General features: G+C 50.9%; 1 protein-coding gene across 2 annotated transcripts; it reads left to right on the forward strand.

Moving 5' to 3' along the window:
• Positions 1–508: 508 nt before the first annotated feature.
• On the forward strand, positions 509–18,033 carry SAA1 (serum amyloid A1). 2 transcript variants are annotated; one of them, XM_087855336.1, is made up of 4 exons: positions 509–547; positions 14,564–14,655; positions 17,207–17,345; positions 17,736–18,033. In XM_087855336.1, the coding sequence occupies exons 2-4, from the start codon at positions 14,565–14,567 to the stop codon at positions 17,896–17,898; spliced, it is 393 nt and encodes a 130-aa protein (XP_087711462.1). In that variant the 5' UTR covers positions 509–547; position 14,564; the 3' UTR covers positions 17,899–18,033. The 2 variants fall into 2 exon arrangements, with proteins under 2 accessions (XP_087711462.1, XP_045664609.2); XM_045808653.2 differs by lacking the exon at positions 509–547 and adding an exon at positions 13,593–13,879.
• Positions 18,034–19,794: the final 1,761 nt, after the last annotated feature.

Genomic DNA, 19,794 nt, shown 5'->3' on the forward strand with positions numbered 1-19,794 from the left:
ACTGGGGGAAGGACATTCCAGGGCCCCCAAGACACTTGGTGGGGCTCACCTGTCCGTTTGGAAGCTCAAGAGCTTTAGGCATGAACTCAAAGGGTGTCATTTCTGGCATGTCTGCCATCTGACAGGGACCAGCCTGAGGAAGTGGCCAGTAAAGCAAGGTCCTGGCTAGAGGAGCCCTCCTCTAACCACACACCTTCCAGGGGCCCGCAGAACCCCCGCCTGGTGCTCCACACCCTTGCTCTCCACAGCCCCTCCAACTCGGATGGCGGGGCCTCCTGCTGAGCCCCGGCTGCCAGCAGAACCAGCCAACCTTGTTTCCTCAGCGTTGCACAACCGGGAATTGACCTGTGGATACAGAAAACCAGGGGTGTCCAGTAAGCTCTCCTTTGCAGGTCTCTAGGGGCCTTGACCTGGGGAGACTTTTCCAGGCACCAGGTCTGGCTTTCCTTCTCCTCCAATGTGCCGTGTGCAGGGAAGACTCTGTATAAATACCAGCCGTCTCTCCCCAGCAGGCAGGGACCAGCAGCTGTGCTCCCCCGGCACTCAGGTGAGGGGCTACTCCAAGGAGGTACTGGTTGGAAAAAACAGACCCTCTTTTCTCTTTCCCAATAGGATCTAAATCCCTTGAAAAATAATTATTCTGCTGCGTACTTGTCCTGTATGAGGACTCTGGCTGATTATAACCTTTTTGGCTGATGGCAGGCTGCTCTCGGCTGAGACACGCTGGTCCCAGCTGCCCTGTCCCTCCACCAATGTCACCTTGGGGACCTCTCAGCCAGCCCTGTGGTCAGAGCTGATGGCTTCAGCACTGAGGGCTGTGGCTGAGTGAGGACCTACTGCAGTGTTTCCTACACGGACCCCAAGAGGCTACTGAGAACAAAGGGGATGAGCCCCAGGCTCTGTGTGACCTGCAAATCCCAAAGGGGGGTGCGGGTCCTGGCCTTGCCCCTCTGACCCTCTCCTTCATTTCAGCACCATGAAGCTTTTCACGGGCCTCATGTTCTGCTCCTTGGTCCTGGGTGTCAGCAGCCAATGGTATTCGTTCCTTGGTGAGCGGGTAGGGGACTGCACCGTGGGAGGACATGACTCTGGCATCCAGCTCTGGCCACCTTCACCGTGATCTTCTGTTGGTTTCTGGGCAGCGCCTTCCAATGCAATGAAAGCCAGTTGCTGTCCCTGCCCTCTTAGAAGTGCCCACAACGCAGTTTTTCTCCGCCTTCTTTCGCTGCTTCCTTCAAGCCTAAGTGAAGACGTGATGCCAGCTCACTGGTGATTCTCTCCTCGCGGCTTCTGCTCCACAATCAGGCAAAACTGGGGAAGTGTAGTGAGGAGCGAGCAGGGGTGAGAAGCGCCCTCTGTCCAGCGGGGTCCAGTCAGGTGACAGACACCCGGTAGGCGTTCGAGATGGGAGATGATAACAGAAGGAGTGATTACCTGGGACGAGATTAAATACGAAGGGGCACAGGATACACAAAGCTGAGATGTGGATCTTGTCGGAAAGTCTGTAGCCCGTGGGATGGCCCATGAAGATTGCTGGGTGTCCCAAGCCACAGCACAAACTAGGGCTCCCCCACTGAGGTGCCCGGAGGACACTCGGCAGGACACTCGCAAGGCGGGCAGTTGAACCCGGAATGTAGCTGGGGCTGCCCCAGGCTCACCGGGAGGCAGCCCACGGGGGCTCAGGGGAAGGTGCGGGCCAGGTGCCTGGGGCGAGCTGTGAGCAGGGCAGTGGACTGCGCGAACTCTGTCCATGCCTCTCCTTCCTCCGTTGAAGCCCCACCTCCCCACGTGGCTGCCTACTGGGTTAAGGACGTCCCTGAGGTTAAGGGAAGTCCTAAGTGTGGAACCCGGTCTGATAGGATCGGCCTCTTTAGGATATCGGATACCAGAGATCTTGCTCCCTCTCTCTGCCCTGCGAGGACACAGCGAGAAGCTGTCCGTCTGCAAGCCAGGAAGAGAGCTCCCACCAGCTACCAAAGGAGTTTGCACCTTGGCCTTGGACTTCCCAGCTCCCAGAAATAGGAGGAATTCGTTTCTGCGGTTTGAGTCACTCCGTCTGTGGTACGAGGTTAGGCACCCACCTAACACAGGCAGAGCACTGCAGAACGCCCGGAAATCCAGTGCAGGATCACAGAAATGGCTGAGAAACCTCAGCAGGATACCAAGCAATCTCCCTGTGCTGAGTGCCACTGCGGGTCTTGCATGGAGAAGAGCAGCTCAGGAGCCAGAAGGAGGCCAAGCTCCCAGGACCTGGAGGAGAGGGCTTTCTTGCCTGCTTGTCCCTCCAGCGCCCTCTACTGACAAAGCTTAGCACCGTGCTCGGCTGGCCCAAGGGAAATGCTGGCAGGGTCCAGCTCCAGTACCAGAAAGGGGGCAAAGAAAGGTGGACATGGGGCTCAGATATGTAAATGGTAACCTAAGCCTATGGCTCCTCTCTAAAAAGAAATTGATGAGAACTCCTACGGGAAGAAGATTAATGATACAATTCTGTAGCGGAAAGACAAACTGCATTTGTGTGTCAAGGAGGAAGGAAAAGTGTGGCTGTAAAATGGTTAGTCCCAAGAGCACTCAGAGTTCCTATCAGAAAGCTCTGATAGCAGCACAGGTGAGGGGTGTGCCGTGCTGGAGGCTTGGTCTGAGAGCCCCGAGGCTATGCCAAGGACGGCAGCGGCAGGAGAAACAGGTGCAGGGCACAGGATGGCCCCTGGCTGGTGAGAGCAGGCTCCGGGCACTGGGCGGAGATTAGGGTGCGGTGTGGTAGCCTCTGACCCGACCTCCGGTGAACGTATGGAGTTAATGGAGTATGTCGTTACTACTCTTTTACCTTGACTTTCTCCTTCCTGCATGTTCTTCCTTTCTTCATGTAGATCTGGCTTCCCACCCTTATCATTTTCCTTCTCTCTAAAGAACTTCTAACAGTTTGTGCCAGGCACGTGTATGCCAACAGAGGCCCTCCCTTTTTTTCTGAGAAAGTCTTTGTTTCTCATTCATTTTGTAGGATGATTACACAGGGTACAGAATTTATGATGGCGGGTGTTCTCTCCAAACCCTTCAAACATTTCACTCCGCCGTCGTCCTGCACACACCGAAGGTAAAGTAGAGGGAACAGCAACTGCACGAAGGTCAAGGGGAAGCAAGAGGGCGTGGGATCGAGCCAGCAGGTGGAGAGTGAACCCCACACGGAGCAGAAACCTGTGTTCTGGGGGAAGAGAGCTGAATGAGTGGGGACGGCACACTGAGATGCAGGATAGGGACCCGCAGGAACCCAGCTGCACCTTCTGCTGTGCCCCCGACCCCGACACTCGTCACACTCTGCTGTGTTTGCCCCTTAGCGGTTGGTCTTTAGGGAGAGTAGGTCAGAAACCCAAGGGAAAAATCACGTCTCTCTTATTGTATGTGTCAGCCTTGTATCCTCAGTACCTGCCAGAGCATGTCGCCAGTAGTAGTTGTTAATGAATATTTGTTGAGATGAATGAATGATGTAGAAGAAATATTGTTCAATGCGGACAGACCCGGGAGGCGGGCTTGGGGTGACAGAGAGTACAGATGTTTGGTACAGGGTTTGATCTGGAGAACCTGGTGATGAGGCACTGGGGGTGACAATGTAATCCACACCATAATCTCTACTGAGATACTGGGGGAAATGACAACATTTTACTTGATCATAGTATATATTTAATGTTTTCTAGGAGTTCCTTGCACTCTTCAATAGAAACGGAAATTAGAAACCTCAAGTGTAAATAAACTCTTAGTCATTATGGTTTCTAAGGCGAAGCCTTGAAGGAAGCAATAAATCTGTGAAGTTCCAGAGAACTGTGCCAACAGTCAGAGGGTCAAGTTAGCAGAGAGTTATCTGTGAGAGCAGAGGAGGGGACAAAGCAACACTGCATTTCTCTGAGTCCAAGCATCCATGGACTGAAAGACGCATTATTATTCCCTACCACCAAGACTAAAGTGCTGCAAATTACGTTAGGATATAGTATTTCCTTATCCCTCAGCTTTTTTAGTTAACACCTAGTGAAAGAGATGTTAGGACCCACTCAGGCATACATTTTTATCTTATATCGCTCTTGTGTATCCAGGGAAAGCATACACAAACTAAATTTACTTAAAGATTCCTTAAGAGTGACAACTACTTTATAAATGCTGCCTGTTCATTAGTGAATGTAAGACCTGTCCTAATTTCAGATAATCATACTAAAAAATGTGTATCTTGGGAATAATGGAATCTGCTCTCACAATATAAACTCATACAGGTCGCCTCTCATTATATTTATTAGGAAGAAATAGTAGGCTTTGAGCTGTTGTTCATCACTAAGTGTGACGGCAGTGCTCCCGAGGTGAAGCTGAGCTTCACACCAGCACCCCCAGGTGTGCAGGAACTCCCCAGAGGACAGCAGGTGTATCCATGACTGCTCCTGACAGTGGCCCATGTTGCAAGCCCCCTCTCTGGATAAGGCGTCGCCCCACCTGGCCCAGCCACTGCCTCTCCTTTAACCTCAGTGGTCTCTCCAGTAGACCCCCGGATTCCCGAGCGCCCCTCTCTGCGTGCCGGGCCTCTTCTATAGGGTCCAGAGGGGGAATGGGACCAGGAGGTGGTGAGCGCCTGGGCCTGCACTGCTCCCTCTTCAGCAGCCCTGGGGGCTCAGGAGATCTGGCTGCTTCTTGGATGCTCTCCCTTGGATGTGGGGTACGTGGAACCTCTTGGTCCTCAGGTGCGGGACAGGGAAGATCCTCAGTTTACAGCCTGCTTTTCAAAGTCAGGTGCAAAGGGAGCCCTTGCACAACTCTGAGTTCCCGAGTTTGGTGTCTGAAATCTCTAACTACGGGAAAGAAAACTCAGGTCTTTTCTGAGAAGAAAGTGTGTGGTGTACACGCAGTTCATGATTTATGGAGTGCTGTCAAGCCATGCTGTTTAACACATGTTTGCAAAGCCTCCTGTCAATGACCCACTTGTCCCTTTGCTGAAAGAGCTGGGCAAAGTGACAAGAGCTCCAGGCTGGCCAGAGGGCCTTGTTCCCGAATGACCTGACCTGGGAGGGAGCAGCCCTGCTTGGGGAACTTCCCTTAATCCCCTGTAGGCATTGACTTCAGAATGTCCAAATAGTCTAACACAGAGCCTTTCAAAACCTTCAACTATTTGCCTTGTCGGGAAAGATGCTTGCAAAACTCATTTATGCATCCACTCACTCATGCACCACCTAGTGAATGAGCTCCCAGAATGTGGCAGGCACCGAGCCTGGGCCCTGGGAACAGAGCGGGCAATGGCACAGGAGAGATCAGTGCTCCTGTGCAGGTAGTAGTCTCCCGGGAGAGCCATTATTAAGCTATGAATGTTTGCTATAATTGAATTAAATTCTATCGTACATTTACTGGTTGATGTGCTGTCCTGCTGTCAAGTTCAGGCGGCAGGTGCCTAGCAGATGGCAAAGAATCCGAAAGCTCCTTCCCAGCAGACCACATTTAAATTCCAGCTTTGCCACTGACTTTGTGGCAGGTAAGAGTAGAAACAAGGACAAATGCTCCTGATAAGTTGTTCAGGGAAAAAGCAGCATAAATAAATGAAAATTATTGTATCCCCGTCGTTGCTTCTGTATTCATATGTGTACATACACTTAGCAAATAGACCAGAAGCCAAACAGGAAGGTTCTAGGAGGTTCTTCCTGCTCCTCCCCCTATCCAGGCTGATGAAATTAGTACAGCTTATTCTTTTCTCTTTATATTTGTTTTATATTTTTCACGTTTTCTTCAGTAAACTTGCTCATTCAAGTAAGGCTCATTAAGCTTGACTATATTCTAGGCTTTACCCTAGGGGCTGGTTGTTAAAGGTGAGAAAGCCAACAACCCAGTTCCTGCCCTGATTGGGATTCCAGTGCTGAGATACGGAGAAGCAGCAAATGTGCAGTCATCATATGATTTACACGCATGTTCCTTTCTCATCACACCCCTCAGCACTAAAGTGCAAATACATCCAGACACACCAATAGCGCCCCCAAATCAATACAGATCATACGAGATGCAAACTGGTAAATGAGTCAGGGTCCCGTGTAAAGGTACAGAATGGAAGATAAAGGAAAAGGTGTCGCTGATGTCCACGTTCCACATTCCATCTCTTACCAATCCTCTTCTGAACTTTTCTCTCCCATGTGATTCCGTTTTCTCCCGGGCCCGCTTTCTTTCAGGGCAAACCAAGATTATTCCAGAACTTGGCCTTGAAAAGGACAAGCCCTACTGATCTCTTGTGAGGGATGATTCCTCAGTACCAGAAAGAGGAGTTGCCCTCTTCTCCTGCAGCCCCAGGAATAGGACAGGACAATAACCACTGTATTCGCCGAAGATACTTCTGACAAAGGAGTGTTTCTAAGTAACAAGGACAAAAGGGACTTCAGAGGTTGTTACTACGGCCCATGAGGGCAACCCTGCAGCTTTTTATTCACTATTTAGACATTCATGTGTTTGTTTGAAACAAAAGCTTTTTTTGATGGAAGCTCTTGGACCAGAAACATAGGTAGAGGGATGCTGGGGCAAGGGGCGGGGTGGGGGGGGGTGAGGACCTAGTGGGTGTGGGACTGGAGCCATCCCAGAGGACAGAATGACACATCACAGTGACATACGTACTTGCACACCCAGCAAGCATTCACTGATACACAAGGCACTATGCCGATGTCATGTTTTCTGTTCTAATACATGTGACATGACTGCTTGTTCCTGTTGTTACTTTTTAATTTTTTTTTAAGATTTTATTAATTCATTTGAGAGAGAGAGAGACAGCAAGGGAGAGCACTAGCGGGGAGGAGGGGGAGAAGTAGGCCCTCCGCTGAGCAGGGAGCCAGACCTGGGGCTCCATCCCAGGACCCTGGGATCATGACCTGAGTTGAAGGCAGACGCTTCACCAGCTGAGCCGCCCAGGCGCCCCTGGTTTCTTATTTTTTTCATTTTTTTCTATTTGGTATTGCTGGTATGGAGAAATGCACTTGGTTTTTGGACCAAGTGTTGGGTTACGTTATTCGATTCCCATATTAATTCTAGGAGTTTGTTGACTTGTGGGTTTTGCGGGTTGCTGGTTATACTCTATCTGCAAATGGAGACAGTTTAACTCTCCCTTTCCAATCCTTATATCTCTTCCATCTTTTTATATTCCAAGGTATTCTCTACAGCTTCCAGAACCATGAGGGACAATAGTGGTGATAGTTGTCAATCTTCACTCGTTCTAGATTCTCAGAGAAACGGATGACAAGTTTTCCATTAAACGATCTGTTTACTATAACTTAATCTGATACATTTAAGAAAGTGCCTTTGATGTTGAGTTTCCCGAAAGATTTTTTTGGAACCATAAATAGGTCTTGAGCTTCCTCAAATAACTTTTTTATCTACTGAGATAAGAGTAGTTATCTTTTTTAGGCCATCAGTTGACATGCTATTACTCCCTTTTGGACACTGGTCGATATCCTGCTGGTGAGCTCCGTGCAATCCAAGAGAAAACTACGGTCAATGCTGAGGCTTTTTTAATGCTCAGATTTAATCCGTTAACACTATTTTCATTTTGAATTTTGTGCCTTTGAAAACAAAATGGGGCTATTGTTTGATTTTCTTGTATTGCCCATCTCTGGCGTTGGGATCAAGATGACTCGAGCTTCTTGAAATGAGCCGCACAACCTCATTTTCTGTTTCCGGCAACAGTGGGTACAACGTGAATTAACTGTCCCCTCAGATCATATCGGTCTCCTGAAGAACATCTGGCCTCAGAGTAGATCCTGGGGAGGAGAGATGTTATCAACCATTTCAAATGATCTAATATTTATTGGGCTTCCTATGTCTCCTTGCAACAAAAACAGGATCTCACTTACATAAGTACCGTTGGGTGTTATTGAATCTAAATGAACAGATGGTGTGTGACTGTGAGTTAATTAACTTGAGATCTGAGAACGGTGATTCTGTATTAAGTCCACATTTGAAGCAGAAAAGGGGGACCTGGATTAACCTTTCGGGTCTGTACGGAGAGTCTGTCTGCCTCTGTGAACTGGCTCTAATCCGCTCAGAACAATCCTTCTGAAGATTCCTTAAGCTGAGAAATGCTACAGTCACTGAAAGGTTGGATAACGACGGGGTGTTGTGCGGGGCTGTGTTGTGTTGCAGTTAGTGATGCCGACTGCTGCCTTGGGGCTTCTGTCAGAGGTCATAGGGTAAACACGCAGGGAATTCAGGTGTCGCCTTACCTGTGAGCCACCAGCAGTCCGCTGGGGGGAGAGACGTGCTAGATCTGTTGTCCTAAATGGTTGTTTCTAGGTCTGATGGTGACTAGTGTTGGACTGGGGGCACAGTGAGGCAGCAGCCGAGGGGAAGCACCCCCTGCCTGAGCAGGTTGCCTTGCCCCGGAGTCCGGGAGCTACTGCTCCCCACAGGACAACCGTGGAGGTGAAGGTCCTGGTGTCAGGAAGCTCCAAGGAGCTGTAGAAACATGTCCTTTTCTGATGGACGCTCTCTGCACCCGCCCCCACCCCTGCCCTGGTGGATTCCTTGGGAAGAACAGGCGGCCCTATGATCAGCTGTGGACACAAGAATGTAATGCTTTCTTCAGTTGTTGGAATGCGATAGTTCCTTTCCATCTCCCTGCGTGACTTGAAGGATGGGGTGAGGAACGCCGCTGTTTTGGTGCTGAAGGGGAGCACGTGTGGCGGCTTCCCATCCCTGGAGCCCGGGTTCGTCTGTGCCTAGAGGCACGAGGAAAAGGATCTGTGGAACTTGGCATTAGAAGGTGGCATCCCCGGCTCGTGCTGCGAGATGTTTAGCAGCTGGCCTTCCAGAAGGAAAAATTAAAGCCCTGACTCAGCGTGTGTGTCCGTTTCCATGGTGTGAAGGGTCCACCATGGCTCATTTCCAATGGCCATGACGCAACAATCGCTCTCCTGAGCTCCTGTGAGCCAGCTGCGGGCCCGCTGCCCCAGCACAGTCCCCATTCACAGGCAAGTGACCTGTGAGTCTAAGCTGAGCCTTTCAAGGATTCCCCAGGAGGAAAGAAAAAAAGGAAGCAAAACCAACCTTCTCACTCTTTACAAAAGTGGCAGCTGTTAAGGACAATTCTCCAGCTTGAGAGAAAAACGAAAGTATATATCCCACAGTGTTTGTGAAGATAGCTAAGCCATCAATGACATACTCTGTACTTGGAACAAATACATCAGATAGGTTGTGTAAATTCATCATCAGAGGAATGGATGAGGTAATGATCACTTTAAAATACAATTTGATATTGAAAAAGAAACTATAACAAAGTGAAGAATTGGTGTTCATCAGGGGTGCCTGGCCGGCTCAGTGGGTAGAGCATGGGACTCTTGATCTCGGGATCGTGAGTTCGAGCCCCGTGTTGGGTCTAGAGAGTACTTAAATTAATAAATTAAAAGTTAGTGTTCATCAAAGGATATCATTTAAAACTTAAAAAAAAAGGCAAGATGTGAACATCTTTGGAGGACATTATTTTGTCTACCACACTGACATATTGTGTTAAGATTTTCTTGACTTTAGTTTTAAAAAAGGTATTTTTATGATGCTGGATATAGTCATTATTTTTAAAATCAGCAATATCTTAAATGGTACATGAATTATAGCCTCAAAGGATGCCCACAGATGTTCTCACCTAGATACCAAACAAGTAGTTCATATTGAAAAGAGAAATGTGAAGGGTAAGAGTGAAAGGAACTCATGCAGATGGAAATTCACATAAAGTTTGTTTAAGCAAACAGGGGCCTTTAGATGCAAAAGATGACACAGTCAATATTCTCTGTTCATGAACCCACGCTGGCCCTCTCTGCTCCTTGTGTTAAGTTTTGAGCTCCTCAAGGCTCTCTCCTTCTCCCAGGGCTGGCTGGTAGAATTGCAGGGCTCAGGCTGAGGAAAACTACAGGCCTTCCTACCTGCTGGGCGCGGAGTGCTGCCCAGGTGAGGAGAGAATGTTCCCTCCTCTCTTGCACAGCTGCAAGCACTCCAGCTGGTTTTCTGCATCAGGAACACTGTCCTGCCAACAGTTCTCTTTGACCAAGGGATCTGCAGTCACCCAGACTTGAAAGAGTGTTGCTATGTCCTGAAAATTAAAACCAGGATCTTTTTTAAAAAAATTTTTTTAAAGATTTTATTCATTTGTTTGACAGAAAGAGCACAAGCAGGAGAGGTCTAGGCAGAGGGAGAGGGAGAAGCGGGCTCCCCGCAGAGCAGAGAGCCTGATAGGGGCTAAGCAGCTCAGCGCAGGACCCCGGACCATGACCTGAGCGGCAGGCAGATGCCCACCTGACTGAGCCACGCAGGCGCCCCGAAGCCGGGATCCTCAAAATCTATCTCTGCTGGTAATGTTACTGAGTAAAGTGTTCATGATGTTGGCCTCGGTAACAATATATTAATTGATCTTCCTGTCTCCTGCAGTGTATAAGTATTATGAGCCGTCTTGGCTAAGCCAGAAGAGTTCAGTGTATTAAGTGCTTGACGATTGATCAGAACGGACCCAAGCCCCTGTCAGCCTTGGTTACCCCATCCCGACAAGGGCCCTATAGTTAGCCCAGCTCCGGGTCTGCAGGGCTCCCCCACAGGCATCACCAAGCAGGGCGTGCAAGACTTCCACTCAGTTCGGATACTCTCTACGCGAAGGTAGCACAGATCCCACTTGTTAAGGATTCAGACCCGTGAGACTGTCTTTCCCCTTCAGCCCTGCCAGTCAGATGTCAACGCTAAGCCCCCGCTGTTCTGTGTGCTGCTGACAGATCCCAGACAGACTGGAGGATCCAACCACCTCCTCCTTGGGTTCCACTGCTGTGCTAGAACCACTCACAGAACTCTGGGAAACACTTACTCATTTTACCAGTTTAACAAAGGGGGAAAAGGGGATACAAATCCAGAGCCAGACGAAGAGACACAGAGGGCATGATATGGGAAAGGTGAAAGGTCACAGGCCCCAGGCCCTCTCAGGCTCACCACTCCCCCTGTCTCCATATGTCTCCCAGCCTGGGAGCTCGCGGAACCCAGGCCTTCCTTGCATAAGGGATTACTTAGATCACTGGCCATTGGTGATTGATTCAACCCTCCAGCCCCTGACGCCTCCCTGAGATCAGGAGGAGGGAATGCAAGGTCCCTCTAATCACGTGGTTGGGTCTCCTGGCAATGAGCCCCGCTCCTTCGGTGAGGTCCAAAAGTCACCTGTGCACTAACTAAAGACACCTCTGTCACTGCCAACACTTAGGAAATTCCAAGGGTTTGGGAGGCAGCCACTGTGAAAGACCAAATACATACGAGAGGTATTCTCATCACCTGAATGACCAAATTTTTCTTTCCTAAACATGCGAATCCGCAGGTAGAAATCGGTGTTCTTGTCATTTGAAGCTCGTGAAATTGCTCCTCCTTCTTTCTGCGGTCCCTCTGAGTCTGGGCCCTAGGCCTCCCGTCCTCGCTTGCTCACGGTACCCTGGGGGGCTTCTTTTCTAACTTTGGTTTCTGGCTCTTCACAAGCTCGGTGTTCTTCTCATCCACTTACATCCATTGTAACAGAGAAAAGGGAGGTCTCTCCACAGCCTGGTCACAAGGGGCCTTAGAGGAGGAGACCATCTCATGTCTTCTGTAAACCAGGTCACTTCTGAGAGTGAGAGGGCGTGTCACTACTAATGAAGCTGGCACGATAGGCCCTGGCGGACACAGTCTCTCCAAACCGGGACACAGCGATGCATGGGAGACTCGGGAGAGCTCTTCAAGGCCTGGAGATCTGGTACCCCCATGTCAGCATCTTTCTTTGGCAGGAGACACAAGGGAAATAGCAGCCTGTCCCTACTGTCTATTGTTCTAAGCTTGGCCGTGCAGGGAGCTGAGTGTCCTTTCCAGGAAGATAGAATACATGACGGAACAAAGGAAGAGACCCTGCCTTGCTTGCCCAAGTCCCTGTGAGGAGCTCCTCCCGGGTCTAGAAAGTGTACTCGCTCTCTCTGTAACGTTTCCATCAAAGAAAGGAATGATTTGAATGCTGTCTGAAAGTGGGACGTATTTCCAGCCCGGAACGGCTCCAAGGGAGTAAAAGAATGTCACAGGATGGGATCACTGGCCCAGGATTTCTGCCTGGGGAACCTGGGAGGAGGGGTATGGGCATCACATGGCCTCCTCTGGGTTGCAGCCCCCAAGCTCCCTGTCACCACTGGCTCTGGAGGGTTGACAGTCGCCCCTCTCCCCACATGTCTACTCCTGGGACCAAGGGAGCCAAAGCAGCTCAGGGTCATGGACTGGGAAGACCTCACCGACCCCACCATTCCCAGGGAATGATTTGTGTGGGGAATGTCCAAATGTTGCGTAGCATTGCCTTGGATAAGAGCCACAGGGAGAGGGAGACTTTGACAGCTGTCTGCCCTACACCTTCTTCTCATTGTATCTACAGGAATTCAAAGGAGACCCAGACCAGAAAGAGGCATCTGTCCTAGTGCGGGCAGGCCCCACCCTAAGGCAAGGATTCCCTCCCACTAGAGTAATCGTTGCCTGATAGCCTTCATCCTGGGTCAGCCTCCCCTTTGCAATGTCCTACCCATAACTTCTCTAGTCTTGCGACAAATCAGAAGTCTGCCTCCGGCTTCTTCTCTGGTGCCTGGTGGAGCACGAGTCCCACCTCCTTCCTGGCTACTACTTAGCATCTTCCAACCTCTGAGCTGGCCAGGCTCCCGGATTTGCTTGCAGCAGCCCGGGGGGCAACTGCCTTGTATCTGCAACCCCTGCTCATACTTCTTGTCTCCCAGACGCACTCCAGGCAACACGCCTGAGCCAGCCCTCACTGGGCTGGGCTTTCCTGGCCCCAGTGCCTTAGGCTTCCATCCCCGGGCCCCACTGTGACAAGGACCGGGTCTGTCCTCTGGATCCCCATCACTGCTGCCACATCACACATGCACCGTCCTCTCTTCTCTAGGGAAATCCCATGACCTCTACACTTTCCCTTTCACAAACGGGCAGGGACGGGGTAGGTGAGTGGACCACAGCTCCATCCCGCTGATGGAGCCTGCATGCAATGCCTTCCCACCATCATCTTCCTAAACTCACAGAGGAAAGCCCAGTCCTGCTTCTCCAGCTGAAACAGCTGTTCTGTGTGTCCGCAACCTCCTGCGTCCTTGTGCTGCATCCAGCTTTCTCTGCATTCTTCCTGAATCTTCTATTGTGATAATTTAGCAGCCAGTGGGCTATTTCCTGATCATTTTTAGGATGTGTGATTTCTCCGTGACATTGTAGCGGATTTCTATACCGCAGTTCAAAGTTCCCGGGCCGCGGTGTCCTCCGTCACAGCCTGCCAATGTGAGCCTGCACACTACTGACCATGATTACGCTCGAGCCTGAAGGACTCCCTTTTCCAGCGTCCAGGCCACCCCACTGGCTGCGGGAAGCGTTACCTTCCTGGCCGCTGGTCCTTCCTGTCCTCCTCCTGCTCCCTGGGCTCCCAGCTTCATCTTTATGTCTTTTTCAGTGGAGCCTGTTTGCTCTCCCATTTGCCTTCTATGCTCTCATTCTTTAGACAATGGAACCTCTTTTCTAATACTGATCACTCTTCACACCCATTCTCAATACATTATTGTTTAGGGAGGGAAACCTTTCCTCACCAGGAAGGAGAGTGAAAACAGGCAGAAAACACCAAGTTTGCTACACTCCAGGGAGCTGCCAGATTGCACAACCTGGGAAATTAGATGGAGCCTGACGTTCTGGATTCCGTGTTCACTCTGGCCAAGGGGAATTTCCCAAATCCCAGTGTTTTGCTTCAAACCTGTCTCCCCCTCCCTTCCCCTAGCAAAGCGTCAGTATATATAGCCCGGGCTCCCCTCATAGGCAGGGGCCACAGGCAGCTCAGCCTCACCAGAGCCTCTGTGGGAAGCGACAGCCGAAGGTGAGGTACTAGAACTTTCCAAGACTTCCTCTCTTTGGGGATTCTCTTCCCCACAACACCCCTGTGCTGGGTCCCAGCTCTCTGCTTCCTTCCTGCATCTCCTAGCCTGACAATTCGGATTCAGCAGATGTGAACGCTTTCTGGGACTAGGATTTAGTCGTGTCCTTCCTCGGTGAGAGTTCAGGGATGGGTAGAGCAGGCATTCTACAAATATTTGTGCGTTGTTTCACTCAACTCATTCGACAGACTGCTGGATGGTCACAAAATGCCCAGATGCCTCCTTGGAAGCTTTCTGTACAGAGGGTGTCAGGGCTCATAGGTGACCACTGAAACGGAAAGTGGTTTATATGAGAAGCGCAGTGCAGGCTCTCATACAGGGATTCCAATGAGGCAAGTGGAAATGGAGAAGTGGACCTTCTGGAATAATGTCTATGTATCTATGTATCACCTGCCTAGTGTATGTACACGCGTTGTCTACTCTTTCTGCATATACACACACACATGTACACGCACGGTGTGTGAGTGCACATACAGATGTGTGTCTGTGTGTGTGTACAGACATAGGTCATATTGAGTCGGCTTAGTTTGGGGATACAAGAACAGGTCAACGTTACTCCCCGAAGAAAGCAAACCAAACAGAAACAAACCATGTGTCATCTCTGTGTGTCTGTGACTCTGCTGCAGGATGAAGCTCTTCCTGGGCGTCCTCTTGTGCTCCCTGGTCCTGGGTGTCAGCAGCCAAGGATGGTTATCCTTCCTCAAGGAAGCTGGTCAAGGTAAGGCCCAAAGCATGGGGGTCAGGGGGAGGCTGCACCTGGCCTCCCTCCAGGATTCCCCAGTGCGGAGGCATCATCCACACAGGGCAAAGGCCCCAAGTGGGAAGGGAAGAAGCGTGGTTTTCAAGGTAACAGTTTCCAAGGGTTGTTTTTTTTTTTTAATTGAACTCTGTCATATCACATCGTATATATTTAAGGTGGACGTCACGTTAATTTGATGCGTTTATACAGTTAATCTGATTGCCCTGGAGCTATAACTAGCACCTCTATCGTGTTACGTAATTATCCTTTCCTTTTCGTCGTTGACACAAGTAAGTCCCAGTAGAGAGCGTGTTTGATAATTACAATACACTCTTGTTTGGTGCTCATTATACTGCACGTCAGGTCCCTAGGGCTCACTTAGCACCCGGGGCTTTTCCCCTTAAGCCACGTGTCCTCTCCCTCCAGTCCTGGCTTTCCTGGGGAGCATCGCACTCTTCCATGGGGAGCCCCAGGCTGGAGGTCACAGAAGGTTCCAGCCTCAACTTGCAGCAGGAGCAGGAAGAGATCTGGGGTCCTGGGCGCATGCTCCCTACTTACAGGTGGGACGCGAGTGCTGCCTAGTGGGAGGTGAGGGACAGCTCATGGTTGGGTGTCAGGCAGCCAGGAAGGGGGTGCCTCAAACTTGTGCCCTTAGTCATTACATCGGAGACTAACTGAGCTTGGCCCGTGCTGGGCGCTGTGCTAAGAGCTCTACGTGGGTGAATGAACTCGTTGTCACCCTCGGGTTTTAATCTGCAATCCTGCCATGTGGGCACCATCATCCCTTAACAGAGAACCTGAGGCACAGAGAGATGAGGCCCCTAACAAGTCCTCAAGCAGAGCCGGGGTTACCCCAGTGGTGGAGCTCCCCAGACCTTGCGAGGACAGGACTGTCCTGCCTCCCAGACCAGAGAGCGCATGGCCGACTGCGGGCTTTGGGAGCACAGAACCCTCTTGTTTCTCGGAGCAAATGGCCGACAGTCAGGCTGTGGCCGAGGCAGAAGGCCACTCTGCAGAGCTCCTCTCCCCACAGAAGGCACAGGGAGTTACGCGATGGTGCTTCTGCGGGCCTGAGCCCTGGCTGGGCAGCAGAGCAAGACAGACGCACCGCGGGAGTCAATCAGCGGCAAGAGCTGTGTATTTCCCACAATCATGTATTTTTATGTTTCTGTGAGAGTCACTGATGACTGCGTTAAGGGTTTGCTGTCAATCCTTCTAAATTCTCACAGGCACTGCGGCAAATGTGGTTGCATCTTTAGGTCAAGGTTTTCCAAGGGTTGTTCTAGGACCGTGTGCACGAGAATCACCCGGGGCTTGGGCTGCTTTGTGCAAAGCAGACGCCCGGTGCACACACCCCCTCTGCTGAGTCATCATTCCTGGGCTGAGCCTGAAATCTGGGCTCTACCAAGCACCCCAGTGGCTTTTCGTGCCCGCTCAAGGCTGGGAACCACTACCTCCCGTTTGCCCCCATAATTGACCAGTCCTTCGGGCATTTTGGAAGGACTTCCTAAGCAAGGGGCCTCCAAGCATCTATTTAAATCTAACTCGGAGTGAGTAAGTACAGTGAGAATGTCGTACTGCTCAGCAAAGTGATCTTTCTGAACACCGGAAATAATACTTAAAAGGAAGAGAAGGCATCGCACGGATATTACGTAAACTAGGATTACAACTGGACAGTAGAGTTTTCTCTTTTGCCTAGTAAGCTACGTTAGTCTTCGTCTTATTGTAGCCTGATCAGATTCCTTCAGTCCGTAACTCTCTGCTCTTCCTCTTAGCTTAGTCCCTTCACTGTTTGTGTCCCAGCCTTCCTAAGCCCGGAGAAGTGATAGCACAGTGAGCCCTACAACCTTCCAGGAGTTATACGTGTATTTTCTCAGTTCGTCTGCATACCCACTCTGTGGAAGGCAATACGCTTCCATTTACTGGGGAGAACCCTGAATTTTAGAGCTGGTGGGTCAGTTGCCCTTTTTCTGCATCAGTGACCCCGTTTCTGTAAAGCTCTCTTGGGGGAACTCACCTTCCTCAATTATATTTATGATTGAGTTTGGACAGTCTCCTGGTGGCACATACGCCCCAGACACTCAGATGTTCACGGGATTGAGTTGTCCTCACGCTGCCCACAGGGATGAATTTCTCCCCTTGACTCGGTTGGAGCCCTCTGGGTCAGCAGCGTCCAACAGACTTGCCTTTGTCCTCACGCCCCGGTCAGAGGTTCCCTGCCCTTTCCAGGTAGAGGTTCATTGCTCAACGAAGCATCGCCGAAGACCATCCCACCTCTTGTTCACACACATCACACGCAGCCACAGGCCGAGCAGCACAGTACTTAGAATGGAATCAAAGAGAATAAAACTTGCACCAAGTGTGATCCTCTAACATTAACCCCGGGGAGTGAAAAGCACAGGAAAAGTTATCTCAGCCAATGTAATCTCTGAGGGCTTTGTCAAAAGGCTGAAATCTTAGAATCGTTGGGAGGAAAACCTTTTCTCTATTTTGCCAAGAGATGCTCACTTTCATTTTTTTTCCTTTCCAGGGACTAGAGACATGATGAGAGCCTACTCTGACATGAGAGAAGCCAATTACAAAAATTCAGACAAATACTTCCATGCCCGGGGGAACTATGATGCTGCACGAAGGGGCCCTGGGGGTGCCTGGGCTGCTAAAGTCATCAGGTAACATGGGCCCTGGGGATGGAGGGATGGGTGAGCTGAGCATGGCTGCCTTAGAGAGAAAAGAGGGACCAAGCCCTAGACAAGTTTCCTGTACAGACTGTGGCCCCTCCTCCTCTTGCCCACCCTCCCCTCTGTGCCCAGCATGGGGTCCCAGTGGCTGGCAGAGCCAGAGCAAGGCCAGTGGGAATGGGTGACTCCCGACCCTCCCGCTAGGGGCAAGGGGACCAGCCTGGGCTGAGGTGGGCTGTGCCTGGAGCAGGGTCAGAGTTTCAGCCCCTCTGGCCTTGGCTCCTCTCAGCCAACCCTTGGGAAGAAGAGAGACCGGTGGGGGCCGTGGGCGGTTGCTCTTCAGCCCCTAATGAATCTCTTACCTGCCTCCCTCCATTCCAGCGACGCCAGAGAGAATTCTCAGAGAGTCACAGACCTTTTTAAGTATGGAAACAGTGGCCACGGAGTGGAGGACTCGAAGGCTGACCAGGCTGCCAATGAATGGGGCCGCAGTGGCAAAGACCCCAACCACTTCCGACCCCCTGGCCTGCCTGCCAAGTACTGAGCTTCCCCTTGGCTCTGCCCTGGAGAGACAGGCTCTGAGCTCCCTGAGGCCAGGGACACCCAGTCATTGACTTCTCTGTCCCCGGAAGCTGGTGGAGAGCATCTAAAAGGTGTCTAATAAATGCTTAAAGAGATAGACTGTTGAAAAGTGTGTGTCACTCTTGGGTGTAAGGACTGCTCGTTTGTTCCAGGGGATGATGGATGGACACCCCCTGTGCAGGGGGAGCCTGGGCCCCTGTGTTTGGTGTAGGGGGACCATCTCAGCATGACACAGAACAGACGCTCTGCAACCACCCTTCCAGGATAGATCCGCTCCCCTGCCCAGGTCCCTTGGGTTGCACTGGTGTTATTTCCAGGTCCCTCTGTGTCCAGGCCCTTCACTGCTGCCTGTCGTGTCCTGTCACCTTCTCTGTTCTCAGGGTCTACTTCCCTTTGTCTTGCTCCTCAGTGGTGTCTGTCCCTGGGGGTAGGGGACTGCACCGTGGGAGGACAGGACTGTGGCATCCAGTCCGGCCACTGCTACCGTGATCTTCTGTTGGTTTCTGGGCAGCGCCTTCCAATGCAATGAAAGCCAGTTTCTGTCCCTGTCCTCTAAGAAGTGCCCACAACGCAGTTTTTCTCCGCCTAATTTCACTGACTTACACAACAGCTCCCAGGAACAAAATATACAGGATATGGTGGCAGAGTGACATCATCAACACCTGGCGAGTTTTGTTGTCGCCTCAGTAGGGGCCTTCCTGCTCATCAACTTTTACTCATGGCACCCAGCAAACTTTTTCTGCCACGCAAAGGACCACGGCCACACACTTTCTAACAAGACCTTAATGTCAGCCTTGTGAGGGCCCATCCTGAATTTATCCTTCATTTTTTATCCCTTAATAGCCAATCTCCTGCAACTATATAATAATTTTTTATGTTAAACCCTCTCTCTTCAAATTACTGCCTGGTTTGTGTCTCCTGATTGGCTCGACAGGTAACGGGCTCTACCTTTGACATCCACAGCACAGCCGATGAGACCCCTCACATCCCCCTCTGGCTCTTACTTTATCATGCTGAGGCCTCTCCAGGTGTTTGTTGCTCTTCCCAGACCTGTGTCCCGATCTCGTCACTGCCCAGTCACATGTGTCCTGTCCCCTTCTCTGCCTCTGCGCCTTGTCCCTCAGTGGCTTTTCCATTAGGCTTTGGGAAGCCTAATCCCAGGTGTTCTGGCAACTGATGTCCTGGCCTCCTCAACACCAGCCCCTGACCCTGATGACATTTTTCACCAGCTCCTTTTGGTCCTACCTGAGCAACGGCTCTCACATGTTTCTCTCATCTTTATTCCTACTGTCCTTGAACTCAGATCCCAGTACAAATTCTACTTCCTTGAAGAACCTTCCCAGTAGCCCGAGCACCACATTCTGGGGCAGACTTTGGGGCTCTCAGGGAGCTTCATTCACACCTGCGGGCTCATCTTTACCTCATCCCCCCTGTTCCTTTACTGTGTCAGCTCCCCTGATAGATTTTGTAAAGATTTTTATTTATTTGCGAGAGACACACAGAGATAGCGAGAGAGAGCACAAGAGCGGGGAAGGAGAGGGAGAAGCAGGCTCTCCGCTGACAGGGAGCCCGACGTGGGGCTCAATCCTGGGACCCTGAGATCATGACCTGAACTGAAGGCACACGCTTAACTGACTGAGCCACCCAGGCGCCCCTCCCCTGACAGACTTCAAGCCTCTCCAACATAACTCACATCCGGTAGTTTGCAGTTCACAAAACACTTTCAATCTGTTTTCTACCTCACTTTTCTTTTGACAATGTCCAGTGTTCTAGAGAGGAAGCCAGGTATGCACGCAGACACTTACAGTTTAATAGGAGCCCCCACCGGAGCACACACTGGGGGCGACCCCAGCGCTGC

The sequence above is a fragment of the Ursus americanus genome, chromosome 24, assembly GCF_024610735.1.
Source record: "Ursus americanus isolate L20-20 chromosome 24, mUrsAme1.1.p, whole genome shotgun sequence".
NCBI classification, from domain to species: Eukaryota; Metazoa; Chordata; class Mammalia; order Carnivora; family Ursidae; genus Ursus; species Ursus americanus.

Coding starts and splice junctions, on each gene's coding strand:
- SAA1 (XM_045808653.2), top strand. CDS start 13,683: ATGGAGCCTGACGTTCTGGATTCCGTGTTCACTCTGGCCAAGGGGAAT. Junction 13,880..14,563: donor GTGGGAAGCGACAGCCGAAG/GTGAGGTACTAG, acceptor ACTCTGCTGCAG/GATGAAGCTCTTCCTGGGCG. Junction 14,656..17,206: donor CCTCAAGGAAGCTGGTCAAG/GTAAGGCCCAAA, acceptor TTTCCTTTCCAG/GGACTAGAGACATGATGAGA.